Here is a 21,134-nt window from a genome sequence, read left to right on the forward strand (position 1 = left end):
ACTGGAATTAATTGAACCCTGGTTGTAAGTTATAACCAAACCAAAGATGCTGAGGCAAGCAATTTATTGTATGTAACAGGTGGCCCGTAGTGCAAATGCCAGCCTATATGCAATCTCACCGTAATGGAGCATATCAGATTGTTACTCAGTTGTTCTTGCATGATCATTATGTGTCCTCCTCTGCAGCACTGCTACAAATATCCCATCTTCCTCTTCATGAATTAGTCAACCATAGAAATTAGACTACTTTGTATAACATAGCAGCAATGGCTAAGCTAGCTCTGCCAGTCCTGTTATTTCTCTCCCGCTTCTTCTTCTCGGTTATGGTAGAGATTCGTGGACTCTCAAGCTGCAAAGTTGATGTTTTTTTTTTCATCAATGGCTAAGTTGGTAAGTTGCGCTGCTACTCGGCCTATAGCTATATACAGCAGTAGCAACGTTATTTTTGACAAGAGGGACGCAGGTGGATTGGATTGGATTGCTTATTGCATGTGCAGAATGTCGCTTAACTTTATGTTTACTTTCCTATCCTTAATTATTTGATAGGAGGATAAGGACCTCCACTGCCAAAGAACTTACAGGAAATCCAAATCTAATATCTCCCCTCACAACAATAACTTCATGCTCTATCATCACTACAAGAACTTCATTCATGCACTCCTCCACAGTCCTTTAAAAACTTAATCTTGATTTTATTGAGTGTGACAACCACATCTTGCATGTTAATCCTCTCTACGGGCGTTTCTGCAGAACAAGCTAGCCCTAATCTCATAATGGATGATAAGCAATCCCTCCTGCTCACAATATCATGATCTTCCTCTGTCCCAAGCAAATTGCCATCGACAACTTCAACTATTGCAGCATATGGAAACAATGAATTTGCAATCCATTTCTTTAAATTCATTTCCCCAACAAACATCTCATCTGTTGGCTTCCTTTTTATGAATGTCTCCATCATTACAATACCAAAACTATACACATCCCCTCTTGTTGAAACAATTCCTTCCATTCCAAACTCTGCACAAAATTATATATGCCAATTTAGTTATATATGATGAAAATAAAATTAGAAGTTGAAAAGTAACCACAATAGTACATCACCTGGAGCCATATACCCAATTGTGGCTAGGGTCATGGTTTGGGTCATAGAATCTCCTCCACCTAATTAAGAGTCTTGCAATGCCAAAATCAGCAACATGTGCAACCATATCATCATCTAGTAGTATATTGTTTGGCTTCACATCAGAGTGGACAACCTTGATCTGAATAACCATGACCATGATGAAGGTATTCCAATGCCGACGCAACATCTCTCATTATATTCAACCTTCATAGGATATTCAGAGGAGAATTTTGAGAGTATACAACCACTTGTCAAGGCTCCCACATTAGGCATGTATTGCAGTACTAAGGCTTTGAAATCAATTTGACTGCAACAACTGATGATTTTGATAAGATTTCGGTGACGAATATTGCTCAGCACTTCACATTCACTATCAAAACTCTTGAAAGCCCCTTCAAGATGTAAATTGAAAACCTTTACAGCAACATCTATCCCATTTGAAATTGTACCTTTATATACTGAGCCAAAACCACCAATGCCAAGTAAGTTGCTTTCATCAAATCCATTCGTCGCCCTCAGAAGTTCAAGGTGTGAAACTCTTCTCCAAAGAAGTCGAGGTAATGAGGCGGTCTTTGTTGCAACTTCCACTTTCATTTCCTGCGCAGTATGAACATTGATACAGAGGCCATCAGGAGTATTGCTGATATGATCCCTGGAATAATATATTTCAAGTTGGGTGTTCTGTCTTTCCTTGAATTTGGTTGAAGTGTACTATTTTGGCATGGTGGAACATGGAGTTGGCCTTCACCACAAAGCGCAGCATTCGATACCTTTTAGTATAGCCGATCGGCTATACTACGCTATTTATTATTATTTTTAAACGTATAGCCGTTTGGCTATACTCCGGTTTTTATTTAAAAAATGTATCGCCGCGCGGCTATACTTGTTTTGACAAGCGGTTTTTTTGTTTTTTATACATAGTACAGCCGGTCGGCTATACCCGGTTTTCATTTTTATTTTTTTGAAAATAGTTTAGCCGCACGGCTTATAGCCAAACGGCTATACCTTTTTTGACACGTGGGTGTTATTAGATAGGCGGATCCCTTTTTTTAAAATATAAACAGTACAGCCGATCGGCTATACTCTTTAAATACCCTTTTTCTTTTTCTTTCTTTTTCTTGTGATTTTCGTTTATTGATATGAGTAGTTTAGAGCGTTATCCATTACTATTAGGCCATTACCCGAGTCTCCATTGTCTCTTTTTTTTTTCTTTTACTTTTACAGAGTTATTACCTGTATAAAGAATTTAGCACTTTCACGTTTAATATTGTATTACACACGTACGTATGTATTTTTCAATAATACATCTGTGTTCTGTACACATCTTAAAAGACTCGGAAAAATTCATATTTTAAAAAAGCAAACGTACAATACTTGTATTGTACATGTAAATACGTATTTTTCATGTTTAATACACATATTTTTTTACAAAATTTACGTATTATACGCATAATTCTCACATAATATTGAAGAAAAATATAAATAAATTATATTAAGATATAACATAGTGGCCGGTTGGTAGTTCCAACGGTCACCTTCTTAGATTCATCAAATATACAGTAGCAAAGGACAACGATACTATCGTAAGGTTTCCAAGCCACACATATATGAATTTCACCACCATTGTTGTTCAGCATGATGTCGCTGGCTTGGAGGTTAGAACAAAGGAAGGAGATTGGATTAATGTTGAGTGCAAACCCTCACAAGTGCGGTTCGTATTGTCCAAGTCAAATAATCCATGTTCCAGTCTTGAATCACAAATTCCTGTGAGTAAGAAAAACATGTTATTCTTAATAATTAATATATTCTGAATGACTGGAGGCCAATAATTCTTAATTGAACTAATATGTATATTAAAGTATAAATTCCGGTGATGCCATAGTAAGCTTCATAAACAATTTATGTCTTCTAGCAGCCAGAGTGTTGACTTTATGCAGAATGTTTGCATAAACTTCATCTTGATTTTATTGAGTGTGACTAGAGCTTCTTGCATGTTAATCCTCTCTTTCGGCAATTCTACACAACAAGCTAGAGCTAATCTCATAATGGATGATAAGCAATCCCTCCTGCTCACAAAATCACCATGTTCCTCTTTCCCAAGTAAATCGGCATCAACAACTTCAACAATTGCAGCATCTGGAAGTAATGAATTTGCAATCCATTGCTTTAAATTCATCTCCCCAACAAACATTTCATCAGTTGGCTTCCTTCTTGTGAACGTCTCCATTAGTACAATACCGAAACTATACACATCTCTGGTTGCACTGAATTAATATGAAACCTTCAACTTGAATGTCAGTATAAAATCCAATTCCTTGTGATTCAGTTTCCCATCAAATTCAAACTTGCTAAACATGAGCTGCCATTATTTTGAATCCCATCAATAAACATAGAAGAAAATGAAGTGAAAGAATAGACTAAAAGAAAGTGGCTGCAGAAATGTGCCTGCAATGACACAATATTCTGAGGTCAAAAGGTGGTGTATCGATCATTCTTGCTCGAAATATCGGCTTCAAAGAAGAATCGCTAGGCAGTAGGCTTGAAGAACAAAAGAAAAGAACCAGACCCACCCTGGCACCCAGATCCGCCTAGACCCGCCAAGCACCGCCTAGACCCGCCTAGACACGCCTAGTGCCCCAGACACGCCTAGCGCCTCCCGGACTCCATTTTAAGTCATGTAGATTTGTCCTCTGAACTTTATAATCTTGGTAAACATGTATGTTCTGTAGAAGCCTCTGTTTTCATCTGCTACAGTATATACACTTGCAATGAGAGAGAGAGAGAGAGAGAGAGAGAGAATTAATATATGTTGACAGATTTTCTTCTCATTTTTGCCGCCCCTTCAACAACTTTAAACCCTTCTGCGCAGCAGCCTCGTCCGCCCACCCAAAACCCATCGCATCACCATCCCTCCGCCCCACCCTCTTACACTTTGCATAAAACTCTCTCTCTCTCTCTCTCTCTCTCTCTCTCTCTCGTATATGTGCAGCCATATGTTTCCTAGGTGTGTGTGGTGAGAGTGCAATTTTGTGATTTGCTATATTCGTGGACTCATATGGCCTTTTATAATTTTGAAGTAAGGGTTTGACATTTCTTTAATAGAAAATAGTGTAGCCGCATGGCTATACTATCCTCGTGCATTTTCAAAATAGTATAGCCGTTCGGCTACACTCGGACATTTAAAAAATTAGTATAGCCGATCGGCTATAGCTGTGGCGGGTGCTTTTTTAAATTTATAAATTGTATAGCCGTTCGGCTATATTCGGGCATTTTTATAAAAATAAGGATAGCCGCACGGCTATACTGGTTTTCAGGCGTGTCCCTTTTTAAATTATTGATAGTATAGCCGCACGTGGGTGCTATTAGATAGGCGGATACTTTTTGTTTTAATATAAAATGTACAGCCGTTCGGCTATACTCGGGTTTTTAAATGTTTTAAAAAATCGTATAGCCGCACGGCCTTACTGGGCTTTTTTGGTTTAAATTTTTTAATAAATAGTATAGCTGCGCGTACCTTTTTTTTTTTTTTTTTCCCGTGATTTTCATTTATGGATATGAGTAGTTTAGAGCGTTATCCATTACTATTAGGCCATTACCCAAGTCCCCATTGTCTCTTTTTGATTTTTTACTTTTACAGAGTTATTACCCGTATAAAGAATTTAGCACTTTCATGTTTAATATTGTATAACACGCACGTATGTATTTTTCAATAATACATCTGTGTTCTGTACAAGTCTTAAAGACTTAGTAAAATTCACGTTTTTAAAAAGGCAAATGTACAATACTTGTATTGTACATATAAATACGTATTTTTCATGTTTAATACACATATTTTTTTTTCAAAATTTACGTATTATACACATAATTCTCACATAATATTGAAGAAAAATATAAATAAATTATATTAAGATATAACATAGTGGCCGGTTGGTAGTTCTAACGGTCACCTTCTTAGATTCATCAAATATGCAGTACCAGAGGACAACGATGCCATCATAAGGTTTCCGAGCCACACATACATGAATTTCACCACCATTGTTGTTCAGCATGATGTTGTTGGCTTGGAGGTTAGAACAAAGGAAGGAGATTAGATTAATGTTGAGTGCAAACCCTCACAAGTACAGTTCGTATTGTCCAAGTCAAATAATCCATGTCCCAGTCTTCAATCAAAAATTCCTCTGAGTAAGAAAAAAATGTTATTCTTAATAATTAATATATTTTGAATGACTAAAGACCAATAATTCTTAAATTGAACTAATATGTATATTAAAGTATAAATTCCGGTGATGCCATGGTAAGCTTTATAAACAATTTATGTCTTCTAGCAGCCAGAGAGTTGCCTTTATGCAGAATGTTTGCTTGACCTTATGTCCTTCAAAAACTTAATCTTGATTTTATTGAGTGTGACAAGAGCTTCTTGCATGTTAATCCTCTCTTTCGGCAATTGTGCACAACAAGCTATAGAGCTAATCTCATAATGGATGATAAGCAATCCCTCCTGCTCACAAAATCACCATGTTCCTCTGCCCCCAATAAATCGGCATCAACAACTTCAACAATTGCAGCATCTGGAAGTAATGAATTTGCAATCCATTGCTTTAAATTCATCTCCCCAACAAACATTTCATCAGTTGGCTTCCTTCTTGTGAACGTCTCCATTAGTACAATACCGAAACTATACACATCTCTGGTTGAAATGATTAAAAGAAAATCATAAGGTCACCTTGTTCATAATGAAGGACAACATATATAAAATTGTAAAGTAAACAAGCAACAGTAAATCACCTAGAGCCATATACCCAATTGTGGCAAGGGTCATGGTTTGGGTCATAGAATCTCCTTCACCTAAGAGTCTTGCAATGCCAAAATCAGCAACATGTGCAACCATATCATCATCAAGTAGTATGTTGCCTGGCTTCACATCACAATGGACAACATGATTCGGACCACGATCATGATGAAGGTATTCCAATGTGGATGCAACATCTGTCATTATATACAACCTTTGTAGGATATTCAAAGGAGAGTTTTGATTTTGAGAGAACAACCACTTCTCAAGGCTCCCATTAGGCATGTATTGTAGTACCAAGGCTTTGAAATCAGGTTGACTGCAACAATTGATGATTTTCATAAGATTTCGGTGACGAATATTGCTCAGCACATCACATTAAAACTCTTGAAAGCCCCTTCAATCTTTAAATTGAAAACCTTTACAGCAACATCTATCCCATCTGAAATTGTGCCTTTGTATACTGAGCCAAAACCCCAAGTGCCAAGTAAGTTGCTTTCATGAAATCCATTTGTTGCTCTTAGAAGTTCTAGGTGTGAAACTCTTCTCCAAAGAAGTTGAGGTAACAAGGCAGTCTCTGTTGCAACTTCCACTTTCCTTTTCCTTCGTAGTATTAACAATGATACAGAGGCCACCAGGAGATTTGCTGATATGATCCCTGGAATAAGATATTTCAGGTTGGATGAACTAGCTTTCCTTGAATTTGGTTTATGTATTATCTTTGCATGGTGGAACATGGAGTCGGGCTGCACCACAGAGCGCTATTCGAGACAAATGATTCAGAGGAGAGGTTTTGAAAAGGTCCTCCTGTTGGAATTTCTCCTTGGAGTCTGTTGAAAGACAAATTCAGATACTTGAGATGGACGAGAGCTTCTAGAGACTTTGAAATCAGTCCAGAGAGATTGTTTTTGGATAAAACCAAGTCTCCTAAGCTTATCAATTCCCCAAAGGAACTAGGAATAGGTCCTGGTAAATTATTATTTGCCAAGGAGAGTTGAACCACATTTTATCTTAAACCTCTCAAAATTCTATCCTTTCCATGTCAGCCACAATTCCAACCTTCTTCAATATCTCCCGCATATTCAATACACCTATGGATCATAACAATTTCTCGGTAAGTTTGTACTTATGGTTAGAACTTTCCTGTCTGATTGTCTCTAGAATGGGTATTTTGCAGCATTAATTGTCCTAGTGGTTATATGTATATATGTTCATCCAATTCCTCTTGTTGTGGTCCTTCATTGAATTTTCTCAGCAGGTGAGATGTCTGAGGCCAGTGAATGACGAACTTGTGAATGCACAACATCAACTTCACGCCAAGGTAAAGTTATTTTTTAACAACTTTCTTTAATTTCACATTCAGCTGCGCTTGCGTCAATCAATAAATTCAACTATAATGTTTTTCACTTTTGAGAACTTTATCATGATAATGCTGTGCGATATACTTCGTACAGTATCATACTTCAAGGACAGATAATTTATAATGGGGATAAAAAGGATAGTGTTTCTCAAGTTGATCAAAGAGCAAGAAGGGCTTTACCTGATTTTCATTCCCAACCACTTCGCCACATTTCGACACAGAGAACTGAATCGATCGTGTAAGCCAAATTCTTTGACTAGATAAACTGAACTGGTCAAGATTCATGCCATTTTCCATTCAAATGACAGACAACACACACCATTACTTGGATATGTTTAGTTTCTAAAACTAGTCTCTTATTAATTCAGAGTAGCAGAATGCGAATTGCTGAAAGACTTGATGCATTGCGATAACTGCTTCCAATATCCACAGAGGTAATGTGTGAAAGACTTGATGTCCTCTGGAAATCCATGACTTGGAGGATGTCGTGAAGAATGAAAATCATCTTGATAAAAGGCTTGAGGATGGCTCAATCAACCCCACCTCCCTCTATCAAAACCCTCCTAATCTCTTGCATTTCAGCATACTAAGCTTGGACCCTCCTTGAAAAGAAACTCTCACCACTGTCCAAAACACACCTACGCACACTCTGTGATCAAATTCTTATCCTGAAGAAAGAACCAGAAAAAGCAATGACACAATATTGCTGGGGTCAAAAGGTGGTGCATCAGATCTTGCTCAAAATATCGGCTTCAAAGCAGAATCGCTAGGCAGTAGGCTTAAAGAACAAAAGAAAAGAACCAGACCCACCCGCACCCAAATCCGCCTAGACTCACTGGCGCCGCTTGACCCGCCTAGACCCGCCCAGACCCGCCTAGCACCGCCTAGCGCCTCCTAGACCCGCCTAGCACCGCCTAGACCCATTTTAAGTCATGTAGATTTGTCCTACAGAACTTTATAATCTTGGTCGCTTATGTATGTTCTTGTAGAAGCCTCTGTTTTTCATCTGCTACCAGTATATACACCTGCAATGAGAGAGAGAGAGAGAGAGAGAATTAATATATGTTGACAAATTTTCTACTCATTTCTTGCCGCCCCTTCTAACAACTTTAAACCCTTACTGCGCAGCAGCCTCCTCCGCCCACCCAAAACCCATCGCATCACCATCCCTCCTCCCCACCCTCTCACACTTTGCATAAACTCTCTCTCTCTCTCTCTCTCTCTCTCGTACGTGCAGCCATGTGTTTCGTGCAATGTTCGTGGACTCATATGGCCTGTTATAATTTTGAAGGAAGAGTTTGACATTTCTTTAATAATGAATCGTATAGCCGCATGGCTATACTCTCGAGCATTTTTAAAATAGTATAGCCTAAATAGTACAGCCGATCGGCTATACTCGGGCATTTTATTAAAAAATTAGTATCGCCGCACGGCTATACTAGTTTTCACATGCTGCCCGTCCAGGCTTTAGGCGGGTCCCTCTTTTTATTTATAAATAGTATAGCCGACCGGCTATACGTAATTTGTTATTAGTATAGCCGACCGGCTTTACGAAATTTAAAAAAAAAAAAATGATCTAAACTACTCTTATCAGTGCCTAAGCTCCCTACCATCAATTTCTCCATTGAAGTGTTCATGATCATGTGTTGCAGGTTTTGGTGATTGCATCTATGCCTGAGCCTGACCAAAAGGAAAATGGTATTTGAATTTACTCTCTGAAATTTCTGTTTAACTTGAATTTGGAATTATATGATAGGGAAGACTGGAATTAATTGAACCTTGGTTGTAAGTTTTAACCAAACCAAAGAAGCTGAGGCGAGCAATTTATTGTGTGTAACAGGTGGCCCAAAAGTACAAATGCCTGCCTATATACAGTCTGACTGTAATGGAGCATATCAGATTGTTACTCAGTTGTTCTTGCATGATCATTATGTGTCCTCCTCTGCAGCACTGCTACAAATATCCCATCTTCCTCTTCATGAATTAGTCAACCATAGAAATTAGACTACTGTGTATAACATAGCAGCAATGGCTAAGCTAGCTCTGCCAGGTCCTGTTATTTCTCTCCTGCTTCTGTTCTTCTTCTCGGGTACGGGAGAGATTTGTGTACTCTTAAGCTGCAAAGTTGATGTTTTTTTTTTTTATAACAACTCTAAAGAGCATTCCACATTGTTGTAATTTCTTTCCCCCTTTTCTGCTCTCTCTCTACATTTCACCTATATATGTTCATCAATGGCTTCTTTTTTCTTGTTCTTTTCTTTTTTTGCAGGGGAGATTTTGATGTTGGTGAATGGACAGGTAAGAATTAAAAAGAACAATTCTTAAATGAATTAGCAATTAATTTACATATATACATGGTATTGTAGAAAGCTTGGTGTGTGGCAAAGCCAGCACCACCACAACATGCACTGCAGTCAGCTCTGGACTATGCCTGTAACTATGCGGATTGCAGCCCTACAAAGAAAGGAGGTTCTTGCTATGACCCAGATAGGCCAGTGCACCATGCCTCATTTTCCATGAATGCTTACTACCAGAGGATGGGAAGAAACCAATAGAATTGTCATTTTAACAATACTAGTCTCATTTCCTTGGCAGATCCAAGTAGGCCTTCAATTTCATAATAATAATTTGTACTTTCTTTTTCAGCAAATTAAACATTTTGGTTCTATACCATTTTTGCAGGTTACAATCCCAGCTGCCAATTTGTGAGTGGTATGTGCCTATAACTATAATGAGTTTTGCACATTTTCATATGCAAAAATATTTGTATAACTTTACTTTCACTTTCCCTTTTGAAATTTGTAGGAGGATCAGGACCTCCACTGCCACAGGAAAAGGAGGTAACTCAAATCCAAACAGTATAATTTAAACCAAGATTTCAAATCATCTTAATTATATTAAAATCATTTCAAATGCTTAATTAAACTTAATTAATTACTATTATGCTGTGTTGGGTTTGCAGGATACTTGGTGTGTGCCTAAGCCAGGAACCCCAGACTCTGCATTACTGAACATCATAAACTTCACTTGTGGAATATTAAAAGAATGCAGTGACATACAAGAACATGGTTCATGCTACTGTCCTTTCCATGTCAACCACAATTCCAACCTCCTTCAATATCTCCCACATATTCAATACACCTATGGATCGTAACAATTTCCTCTCTTGATGTCCTGGAAGTCCATGACTTGGAGGATGTCGTGAAGAATGAAAATCGTCCTGCTAAAATGCTTGAGGATGGCTCAATTAGGGATGGCAAAAATCCCCGCGGGGACGGGTCTCCATCAAGTCCCCGACCCAAATGAGGAGAGATTTAGGGGTCAAACGGGTATCGGGTACGGGATCCCGAACTTGAAAAATCCCCTACTGGTATGGGGAGGATGGTATTAGCGTCCCCATCCCGAACCCGACCCGAAAGTATATATGTTTATATTTAAATAAATAAATATATAATTATAATGTTTTTGTTTAACCCTAAGTTAACCTCCCTTTCCTAATTCTTTCTAATCTTCTTTGGAATTTCATATTGATGTAATTTTGAATAGTTGAGTTGAACTTTCTAGTTAATTTGGAAGTGTTGAATGATAATTTAATATGAAACTTAATGTTAAAATTTATGATAAATATTTTTTATGCAAAAAAAATCGGGGATTCAGGCCGGGTATGGGGAATAGTCCCCCGATGGGAACGGGATGGGGATTCACTGAAACCTATTAAGCGGGATGGGTTCGGGACGGGGCGGGGATGGAGAACGGGGACAGGGATGGTATTGTCATACCCGACCCATTGCCATCCCTAGGCTCAATCAACCCCACATGTGCCAAGGACAAATTAGTGGATAAAAGCAACCGCATCTCCCTCTATCAAAACCCTCCCAATCTCTTGCACTTCAGCATACAGAGCTTGGACCCTCCTTGAAAAGAGACTCTCACCACTGTCCAAAACTCACCTACGCACACTCTGTGATCAAATTCGTAGCCTGAAGAAAAAACCAGAAAAAGCAATGACACAATATTGTTGGGGTCTAAAGGTGGTGCATCGATACATTCTTGCTCAAATACCGGCTTCAAAGAAGAATCGCTAGGCAGTAGACTTAAAGAACAAAAGAAAAGAACCAAACTCACCGTGGCACCCAGATCCGCCTAGACCCCTAGACCCGCCTAGCGACACCTAGACCCTCCTAGCGCCACCCGCTTAGCGCCGCCCAACACCGCAGCCTTAGGCCGATTTGTCCTCTGAATCTTGGTAAACATGTATGTTCCTATAGAATCTTGTTACAGTATATACACCTGCAATGAGAGAGAGAGAGAGAGAGAGAGAGAATTAATATATGTTGACAGATTTTCTTCTCATTTTTGCTGCCCCTTCTAACAACTTTAAACCCATCATGTGCAGCCTCCTCCGCCCACCCAAAACCCATCGCATCACCATCCCTCCTCCCCACCCTCTCACACTTTGCATAAAACTCCTCGCGCATTTTTCAAAATAGTATAGCCTCGGGCATTTTTATAAAATTAAAAAAAAGGGTATCGTTGCGGCTATACTTGTTTTCACATGTGGTGCTCTGGCTAGGAGGTCCCTTTTTAAAATTTATAAATAGTATAGCCGTCCGGCTATACACGGGCATTTTATAAAAAATTAGTATAGCCGCACGGCGACACTGGTTTTCACAGGTTGGCCATCAAGGCTCTAGGCGGGTCCCTTTTTTGTTTATAAATAGTATAGCCGCTCGGGATTTTCTTTTTTCCAAAATAGTATAGCCGGTCGGCTTTACGCAAGTTTTTAATTTTTTTTTTTAATGATCTAAACTACTCTTATCAGCGCCTAAGCTCCCTACCATCAATTTCTCCATTGAAGTGTTCATGATCATGTGTTGAAGGTTTTGGTGATTGCATCTATGCCTGAGTCTGACCAAAAGGAAAATGGTATTTGAATTTACTCATGAATGGGATGGACCCGTTGTGGGAATTTACTATGATTAAAACCAACTTGATCGTTCTGTAAGAATACAAATCTAATTCTAATTCAAGAAACCTCAACTGGTGCAACAGAAAAAGGGAAAAGTTAGATGTCTTCAAAAAGGAAGAAAAGTTTGGATGTCATCACATCTCTTTCCACCAACCCTCCAAATTTTCTCAGGATCCAAGGGTGACAGTTACAACCTTCCAAAAATAAAATAATGGAGAATTCTTCTGACCAAAGAAAGCTCGAGCCCAGGCAAAGAAAAGTGTTACACTTGAATTTGGAATTATATGATATTGAAGACTGGAATTAATTGGACCTTGGTTGTAAGTTATAACCAAACCAAAGAAGCTGAGGCAAGCAATTTATTGTGTGTAACAGGTACAAATGCCAGCCTATATACCATCTGACTGTAATGGAGCATATCAGATTGTTACTCAGTTGTTCTTGCATGATCATTATGTGTCCTCCTCTGCAGCACTTCTACAAAGATCCCATCTTCCTCTTCATGAATTAGTCAACCATAGAAATTAGACTACTTTGTATAACATACCAGCAATGGCTAAGCTAGCTCTGCCAGGTCCTGTTATTTCTCTCCTGCTTCTGTTCTTCTTCTCGAGTACGGTAGAGATTCGTGGACTCTTAAGCTGCAAAGTTGATGTTTTTTTTTTCAACATCTCTATAGAGCATTCCACATTGTTGTAATTTGTTTCCCCCTTTTCTGCTCTCTCTCTACATTTTCACCTATGTTCATCCATGGCTTTTTTTTTTCTTTTTTTGTTTTTTTGCAGGGGAGATTTCGATGGTGGTGAATGGACAGGTAATAATTAAAACGAACAATTCTTAAATGAATTAGCAATTAATTTACATATATACATGATGTTGTAGAAAGATTGGTGTGTGGCAAAGCCTGCAGCACCACAACAAGCACTGCAGTCAGCTCTGGACGATGCCTGTAACTATGCAGATTGCAGCCCTACAAAGAAAGGAGGTTCCTGCTATGACCCGGATAGGCCAGTGCACCATGCCTCATTTGCCATGAATGCTTACTACCAGAAGATGGGAAGAAACCAATGGAATTGTCATTTTAACAATACTAGTCTCATTTCCTTGGCAGATCCAAGTAGGCCTTCCATTTCATAATAATAATTTGTTTCAAAACTTCAGACTTTCTTTTTCAGCAAATTAAACATTTTGGTTCTATACCATTTTTGCAGGTTACAATCCCTGCTGCCAATTTGTGAGTGGTACGTGCCTATAACTATAATAATTTTTGCACATTTTCATATGCAAAAATATTTATATAACTTTACTTTCACTTTCCCTTTTGAAATTTGTAGGAGGATCAGGACCTCCACTGCCACAGGAAAAGGAGGTAACTCAAATCCAAACAGTACAATTTAAACCAAGATTTCAAATCATCTTAATTATATCAAAATCATTTCAAATGCTTAATTAAACTTAATTAATTACTATTATGCTGTGTTGGGTTTGCAGGATACTTGGTGTGTGCCTAAGCCAGGAACCCCATACTCTGCATTACAGAACATCATAAACTTCACTTGTGGAATATTAAAAGAATGCAGTGAAATACAAGAACACAGTTCATGCTACTTTCCAAATACCCTCATAAACCATCCCTGATTTGCCATGAATCTTTACTATAAGACCGATGGACGCTACAATTGTGATTTCAATGGCGTTGGCCTTATCGTTGTCACTAATCCAAGTAAGCCAACTTGTTTGATATAATGCACTGCAAAATCTTATGTTTTCTTAACATGAATTTAGCAAACAAAGTGTGCTTATTCTTGTACATGTTGCACGTTTTGGTGATTGTATCTATGTCTGAGTCTGCCCAGAAGGAAATTGGAAACTGTACTTTGGTGATGCATCAGAATAATAAGTTTATGTAATGTAATTTCCATCTGATGGATGATGAAGAAGGTCCATATATACTCATACTTGGACTCCAAAACAGATTAAATATTAATGTTTTGATTGGGATGTTAAAAAGGTTAACAAGTCAAGCTTAGCAAATGAAAATTTGTGATCACTCTTACGATAAGTTTGTCACAATTTTAAGAGAGTTCGACATTGTGGTGCATCGATCAATTCAACATTGGCGGACCTACTCGAGGCCAATTGTGGACATCTGCCCACATCTTATTGAATTTGTTAAGCTTTGGATGCTAAATTTATACATCAAACTAGGTTAAGAGTACTACTTATTAACAACTTCAGCCCTCACAGAATTCCACTTAACCCACTAAATAACAATAATTAGTTTGTGCAATTAAATCACAACCACGCTTCTACTAAACAAAATATTGAGTATGTGTGGTCGATTAACTCGTTTTATTCTCTACAATAGAGATGATTTTTTTTAAAAAAGTTTAATATGTTGGTCATTTCTCTTGAGTTGTACCAAGTCCAGTTGAATTTATGTTCTGGTAATATACAACTCATCCGACCGTTGTTTCTCTGTGGGTAAAGTGTGATACAAAGTATATATTATATATAGGCCTTGCAACTTCTGTCAATTCATGAAAGGAGTGGGTATGTGGTTAGAATTAATATATGTTGACAGATTTTCTTCTCATTAGTCATTGACTCATTGCTGAGAGAATTATCTCAGATGAAAATGGAAGTATATTAAGCTCCATTATACTTACAGAGTTAAGGATGAAATTGGAGCTCTATGTATGCAAAACATTACACTGGTACAGGATCTTGTTCGAGGATTTCCTTTCCTGTAATTCCATCTTTCAAAGTTTTAAAGTAAACATTGTAGTCCTTCTCGGGGGGTGGATTTTGAGGGTCCACTGTAAATGGCTCACTAAATGGCACAACACTTGAGGGACATAAGTCGGGCTGTGACCTCAAATGTCTTGCCAGATGCATAGGGGCTTTCCAACGCAGCAACACAAATCTGAGCAACCTCCCATCTGAAGAGAACGACAATCAAGCCAAGAATCCCACTATCTCAAGTCAACCTCCCTTCACAACGTTATTGGTATACAAATCCCTGTAATCATGTATTTTCCTCTTTTGTTATAGTTGACCACCGCTAGAATCCTGTATATATGGTGTATGTCAACATGAATCAAAGTATCGAGTGATTCAACCCAAACTTCTCTCTTGTCTATTTTTCTACATGGTGTCAGAGCTCTACAGGGACTAACGCTCAAGACTCGATCCAACAGTTCCTATGGCCATCGATGAAGGCTCGCCTATCCCTTCTTCTGTCAATTCTCAAACCTCTCAAAATTCTATCCTTTCCATGTCAGCCACAATTCCAACCTCCTTCAATATCTCCCACATATTCAATACACCTATGGATCGTAACAATTTCCTCTCTTGGAGATGGCAATTTCTTGATGTCATGGAAATCCACGACTTTGAGGATGTCGTGAAGAATGAAAATCGTCCTGCTAAAAGGCTTGAGGATGGCTCAATCAACCCCACCTATGCCAAGGACAAATTAGTTCTCAGCTGGATAAAAGCAACCGCATCTCCCTCTATCAAAACCCTCCTAATCTCTTGCACTTCAGCATACGAAGCTTGGACCCTCCTTGAAAAGACTCTCACTACTGTCCAAAACTCATCTACGCACACTCTGTGATCAAATTCGTAGCATGAAGAAAGAACCAGAAAAAACAATGACACAATATTGCTGGGTTCAAAAGGTGGTGCATCTGATACGGTTCTTGGTCGAAATATCGGCTTCAAAGAAGAATCGCTAGGCAGTAGGCTTAAAGAACAAAAGAAAAGAACCAGACCCACCCGGCACCCAGATCCGCCTAGACCGCTTGGCGCCCCTTGACCCGCCTAGCTCGCCTAGACCGCCTTAGCGCCGCCTAGACCCGCCTTAGCGCCCCAGACACGCCTAGCACCGTCGGACCCATTTTAAGTCATGTAGATTTGTCCTCTGAACTTTATAATCTTGGTAAACTATGTATGTTCCTGTAGAAGCCTCTCGCTTTTCATCGCTACCAGTATATACACCTGCACGAGAGAGAGAGAGAATTAATATATGTTGACAGATTTTCTTCTCATTTTTTGCTGCCCTTCTAACAACTTTAAACCCTTACTGCGCAGCAGCCTCCTCCGCCACCCAAAAACAATGGCATCACCATCCCTCCTCCCCACCTTCTCACACCTTTGCATAAAACTCCATCGGGTCCCTTTCTTAAATTAGTATAGCGCGGCAATACTTTTTTTTTTCTTCCTCCAATCGGCTTTGCGCAAGTATTTTTTTAATGATCCAAACTACTCGAATCAGTAGTGTTCATGATCATGTGTTGCAGGTTTTGGTGATTGCATCTATGCCTGAGTCAGACTGAAAAGGAAAATGGTATTTGAATTTACTCATGAATGGAGAATTCATGAAAGCTCAAGCCCAGACAAAGAAAAGTCGTACACTCTCTGAAATTTCTGTTTCTTGAATTTGGAATTAATTGAATGGGGAATTCATGATCGTTCTGTAAGAATACAAATCTAATTCTAATGCAAGAAACCTCAACTGGTGCAACAGAAAAAGGAGGTTCTTGGCAGATCCAAATAGGCCTTCAATTTCATAATAATAATTTGTTTCAAAAGTTCAGACTTTTTTTTCAGCAAATTAAACATTTTGGTTCTACACCATTTTTGCAGGTTACAATCCCTGCTGCCAATTTGTGAGTGGTATGTGTCTATAACTATAATGAGTTTTGCACATTTTCATGTGCAAAAATATTTGTATAACTTTAGTTTCCCTTTTGAAATTTGTAGGAGGATCAGGACCTCCACTGCCACAGGAAAAGGAGGTAACTCAAATCCAAACAGTATAATTTAAACCAAGATTTCAAATCATCTTAATTATATCAAAATCATTTCAAATGCTTAATTAAACTTAATTAGTTACTATTTTGCTGTGTTGGGTTTGCAGGATACTTGGTGTGTGCCTAAGCCAGAACCCCATACTCTGCATTACTGAACATCATAAACTTCACTTGTGGAATATTAAAAGAATGCAGTGAAATACAAGAGCATGGTTCATGCTACTTTCCAAATACCCTCATAAACCATGCCTCATTTGCCATGAATCTTTCCTATAAGACCGATGGACGCTACAATTGTGATTTCAATGGCGTTGGCCTTATCGTTGTCACTAATCCAAGTAAGCCATTTTGTTTGATATAATGCACTGCAAAATCTTATGTTTTCTTAACATGAATTTAGCAAACATGAATTTGGTGATTGTATAATGCACTTTGCATGAAACTTCTCTTTCTCTCTCTCTCTCTCTCTCGTATGTGCAGCCATATGTTTCCTACGTGTGTGTGGTGAGAGTGCAATTTTGTGATTTGCCATATTCGTGGACTCATTCGGCATTTTCTAATTTTGAAGGAAGGGTTTGACATTTCTTTACTTGTAAATAGTGTTGGATATACCATTTTTGAAATAGTATAGCCGTTCGGCTATACCTTTTTTAACACATGGGCGCTCCGGCTCTACGCGGGCCCTTTTTAGATTTATAAATAATGTAGCCGTTCGGCTACATTAGGCATTTTATAAAAATAAGTATAGCCGCAGCGATCGGTTTTCGACGTGGCCCTACAGCTAGGCGGTCCTTTTTAATTATTAATAGTATAGCCGCCCGGCTATTCCGTTTTCCTTCCAAAAATAGTATAGCCGACGCAGCGTTCATAAAGTAGTTTTTTAATTTTTTTTTAATGATCTGATCGAATCAGTGCCTAAGCCCCCTACCATCAATTTCTCCATTGAAGTGTTCATGATCATGTGTTGCAAGTTTTGGTGATTGCATCTATGCCCGAGTCAGACCGAAGGGAAAATGGTATTTGAATTTACTCATGAATGGAGAATTCATGACCAAAGAAAGCTCAAGCCCAGACAAAGAAAAGTCCTACACTCTATGAAATTTCTGTTTAACTTGAATTTGGAATTATATGATAGGGAAGACTGGAATTAATTGAACCCTGGTTGTAAGTTATAACCAAACCAAAGATGCTGAGGCAAGCAATTTATTGTATGTAACAGGTGGCCCAGAAGTGCAAATGCCAGCCTATATGCAATCTGACTGTAATGGAGCATATCAGATTGTTACTCAGTTGTTCTTGCATGATCATTATGTGTCCTCCTCTGCAGCACTGCTACAAATATTCCATCTTCCTCTTCATGAATTAGTCAACCATAGAAATTAGACTACTTTGTATAACATAGCAGCAATGGCTAAGCTAGCTCTGCCAGGTCCTGTTATTTCTCTCCTGCTTCTGTTCTTCTTCTCGGTTATGGTAGAGATTCGTGGACTCTTAAGCTGCAAAGTTGATGTTTTTTTTTTCATCAATGGCTAAGTTGGTAAGTTGCGCTGCTACTCGGCCTATAGCTATATACAGCAGTAGCAACGTTATTTTTGACAAGAGGAACGCAGGTGGATTGGATTGGACTGCTTATTGCATGTGCAGAATGTCTGCTTAACTTTATTTTTACTTTCCTATCCTTAATTATTTGATAGGAGGATAAGGACCTCCACTGCCAAAGAACTTACAGGAAATCCAAATCTAATATCTCCCCTCTCAACAATAACTTCATGCTCTATCATCACTACAAGAACTTCATTCATGCACTCCTCCACAGTCCTTTAAAAACTTAATCTTGATTTTATTGAGTGTGACAACCACATCTTGCATGTTAATCCTCTCTTCGGGCGTTTCTGCAGAACAAGCTAGCCCTAATCTCATAATGGATGATAAGCAATCCCTCCTGCTCACAATATCATGATCTTCCTCTGTCCCAAGCAAATTGCCATCCACAACTTCAACTATTGCAGCATATGGAAACAATGAATTTGCAATCCATTTCTTTAAATTCATTTCCCCAACAAACATCTCATCTGTTGGCTTCCTTTTTATGAATGTCTCCATCATTACAATAACAAAACTATACACATCCCCCTCTTGTTGAAACAATTCCTTCCATTCCAAACTCTGCAAAATTATATATGCCAATTTAGTTATATATGATGAAAATAAAATTAGAAGTTGAAAAGTAACCACAATAGTACATCACCTGGAGCCATATACCCAATTGTGGCTAGGGTCATGGTTTGGGTCATAGAATCTCCTCCACCTAATTAAGAGTCTTGCAATGCCAAAATCAGCAACATGTGCAACCATATCATCATCTAGTAGTATATTGTTTGGCTTCACATCAGAGTGGACAACCTTGATCTGAATAACCATGACCATGATGAAGGTATTCCAATGCCGACGCAACATCTCTCATTATATTCAACCTTCGTAGGATATTCAGAGGAGAATTTTGAGAGTATACAACCACTTGTCAAGGCTCCCACATTAGGCATGTATTGCAGTACTAAGGCTTTGAAATCAATTTGACTGCAACAACTGATGATTTTGATAAGATTTCGGTGACGAATATTGCTCAGCACTTCACATTCACTATCAAAACTCTTGAAAGCCCCTTCAAGATGTAAATTGAAAACCTTTACAGCAACATCTATCCCATTTGAAATTGTACCTTTATATACTGAGCCAAAACCACCAATGCCAAGTAAGTTGCTTTCATCAAATCCATTCGTCGCCCTCAGAAGTTCAAGGTGTGAAACTCTTCTCCAAAGAAGTCGAGGTAATGAGGCGGTCTTTGTTGCAACTTCCACTTTCATTTCCTGCGCAGTATGAACATTGATACAGAGGCCATCAGGAGTATTGCTGATATGATCCCTGGAATAATATATTTCAAGTTGGGTGTTCTGTCTTTCCTTGAATTTGGTTGAAGTGTACTATTTTGGCATGGTGGAACATGGAGTTGGCCTTCACCACAAAGCGCACCATTCGATACCTTTTAGTATAGCCGATCGGCTATACTACGCTATTTATTATTATTTTTAAACGTATAGCCGTTTGGCTATACTCCGGTTTTTATTAAAAAATGTATCGCCGCCCGGCTATACTTGTTTTGACAAGCGGTTTTTTTGTCTTTTATACATAGTACAGCCGGTCGGCTATACCCGGTTTTCATTTTTATTTTTTTGAAAATAGTTTAGCCGCACGGCTTATAGCCAAACGGCTATACCTTTTTTGACACGTGGGTGTTATTAGATAGGCGGATCCCTTTTTTTAAAGAAGTACAGCCGGTCGGCTATACTCTTTAAATACCCTTTTTCTTTTTCTTTCTTTTTCTTGTGATTTTCGTTTATCGATATGAGTAGTTTAGAGCGTTATCCATTACTATTAGGCCATTACCCGAGTCTCCATTGTCTCTTTTTTTTTTCTTTTACTTTTACTGAGTTATTACCCGTATAAAGGATTTAGCACTTTCACGTTTAATATTGTATAACACGCACGTATGTATTTTTCAATAATACATCTGTGTTCTGTACACGTCTTAAAGACTTGGAAAAATTCAAGTTTTAAAAAAGCAAATGTACAATACTTGTATTGTACATATAAATACGTATTTTTCATGTTTAATACACATATTTTTTTACAAAATTTACGTATTATACACATAATTCTCACATAATATTGAAGAAAAATATAAATAAATTATATTAAGATATAACATAGTGGCCGGTTGGTAGTTCCAACGGTCACCTTCTTAGATTCATCAAATATACAGTACCAGAGGTCAACGATGTCATCGTAAGGTTTCCGAGCCACACAGACATGAATTTCACCACCATTGTTGTTCAGCATGATGTTGTTGGCTTGGAGGTTAGAACAAAGGAAGGAGATTGGATTGATGTTGAGTGCAAACCCTCACAAGTACAGTTCGTATTGTCCAAGTCAAATAATTCATGTCCCAGTCTTCAATCACAAATTCCTCTGAGTAAGAAAAACATGTTATTCTTAATAATTAATATATTTTGAATGAC

The 21,134-nt window shown here is 38.3% G+C and overlaps 1 protein-coding gene and 4 pseudogenes across 2 annotated transcripts; 2 read left to right on the forward strand and 3 right to left on the reverse strand.

Annotated features, from left to right (window-relative positions):
- Positions 1 to 646: 646 nt before the first annotated feature.
- On the reverse strand, positions 647 to 1,717 carry LOC148918488 (receptor kinase-like protein Xa21 pseudogene; annotated as a pseudogene).
- A 1,294-nt stretch (positions 1,718 to 3,011) lies between these two features.
- Positions 3,012 to 6,918, reverse strand: LOC148918489 (putative LRR receptor-like serine/threonine-protein kinase At3g47570; annotated as a pseudogene).
- A 2,382-nt stretch (positions 6,919 to 9,300) lies between these two features.
- Positions 9,301 to 10,578, forward strand: LOC103325065 (uncharacterized; annotated as a pseudogene).
- A 2,000-nt stretch (positions 10,579 to 12,578) lies between these two features.
- Positions 12,579 to 14,082, forward strand: LOC148918490 (major pollen allergen Ole e 10-like). 2 transcript variants are annotated; one of them, XM_089049043.1, is made up of 6 exons: positions 12,579 to 12,859; positions 13,027 to 13,055; positions 13,124 to 13,358; positions 13,453 to 13,482; positions 13,576 to 13,610; positions 13,733 to 14,082. In XM_089049043.1, exons 2-6 carry the CDS (start codon positions 13,038 to 13,040, stop codon positions 13,877 to 13,879), a joined length of 465 nt encoding a protein of 154 aa, XP_088905169.1. In that variant the 5' UTR covers positions 12,579 to 12,859; positions 13,027 to 13,037; the 3' UTR covers positions 13,880 to 14,082. The 2 variants fall into 2 exon arrangements, with proteins under 2 accessions (XP_088905169.1, XP_088905168.1); XM_089049042.1 differs by having other exon boundaries at positions 12,579 to 12,854.
- A 4,770-nt stretch (positions 14,083 to 18,852) lies between these two features.
- LOC107880650 (receptor kinase-like protein Xa21) lies at positions 18,853 to 20,955 on the reverse strand (annotated as a pseudogene).
- Between the last annotated feature and the right edge of the window lie 179 nt (positions 20,956 to 21,134).

This window comes from Prunus mume, linkage group LG3 (assembly GCF_029339155.1).
Source record: "Prunus mume cultivar Tortuosa linkage group LG3, ASM2933915v1, whole genome shotgun sequence".
Lineage (NCBI taxonomy): Eukaryota > Viridiplantae > Streptophyta > Magnoliopsida > Rosales > Rosaceae > Prunus > Prunus mume.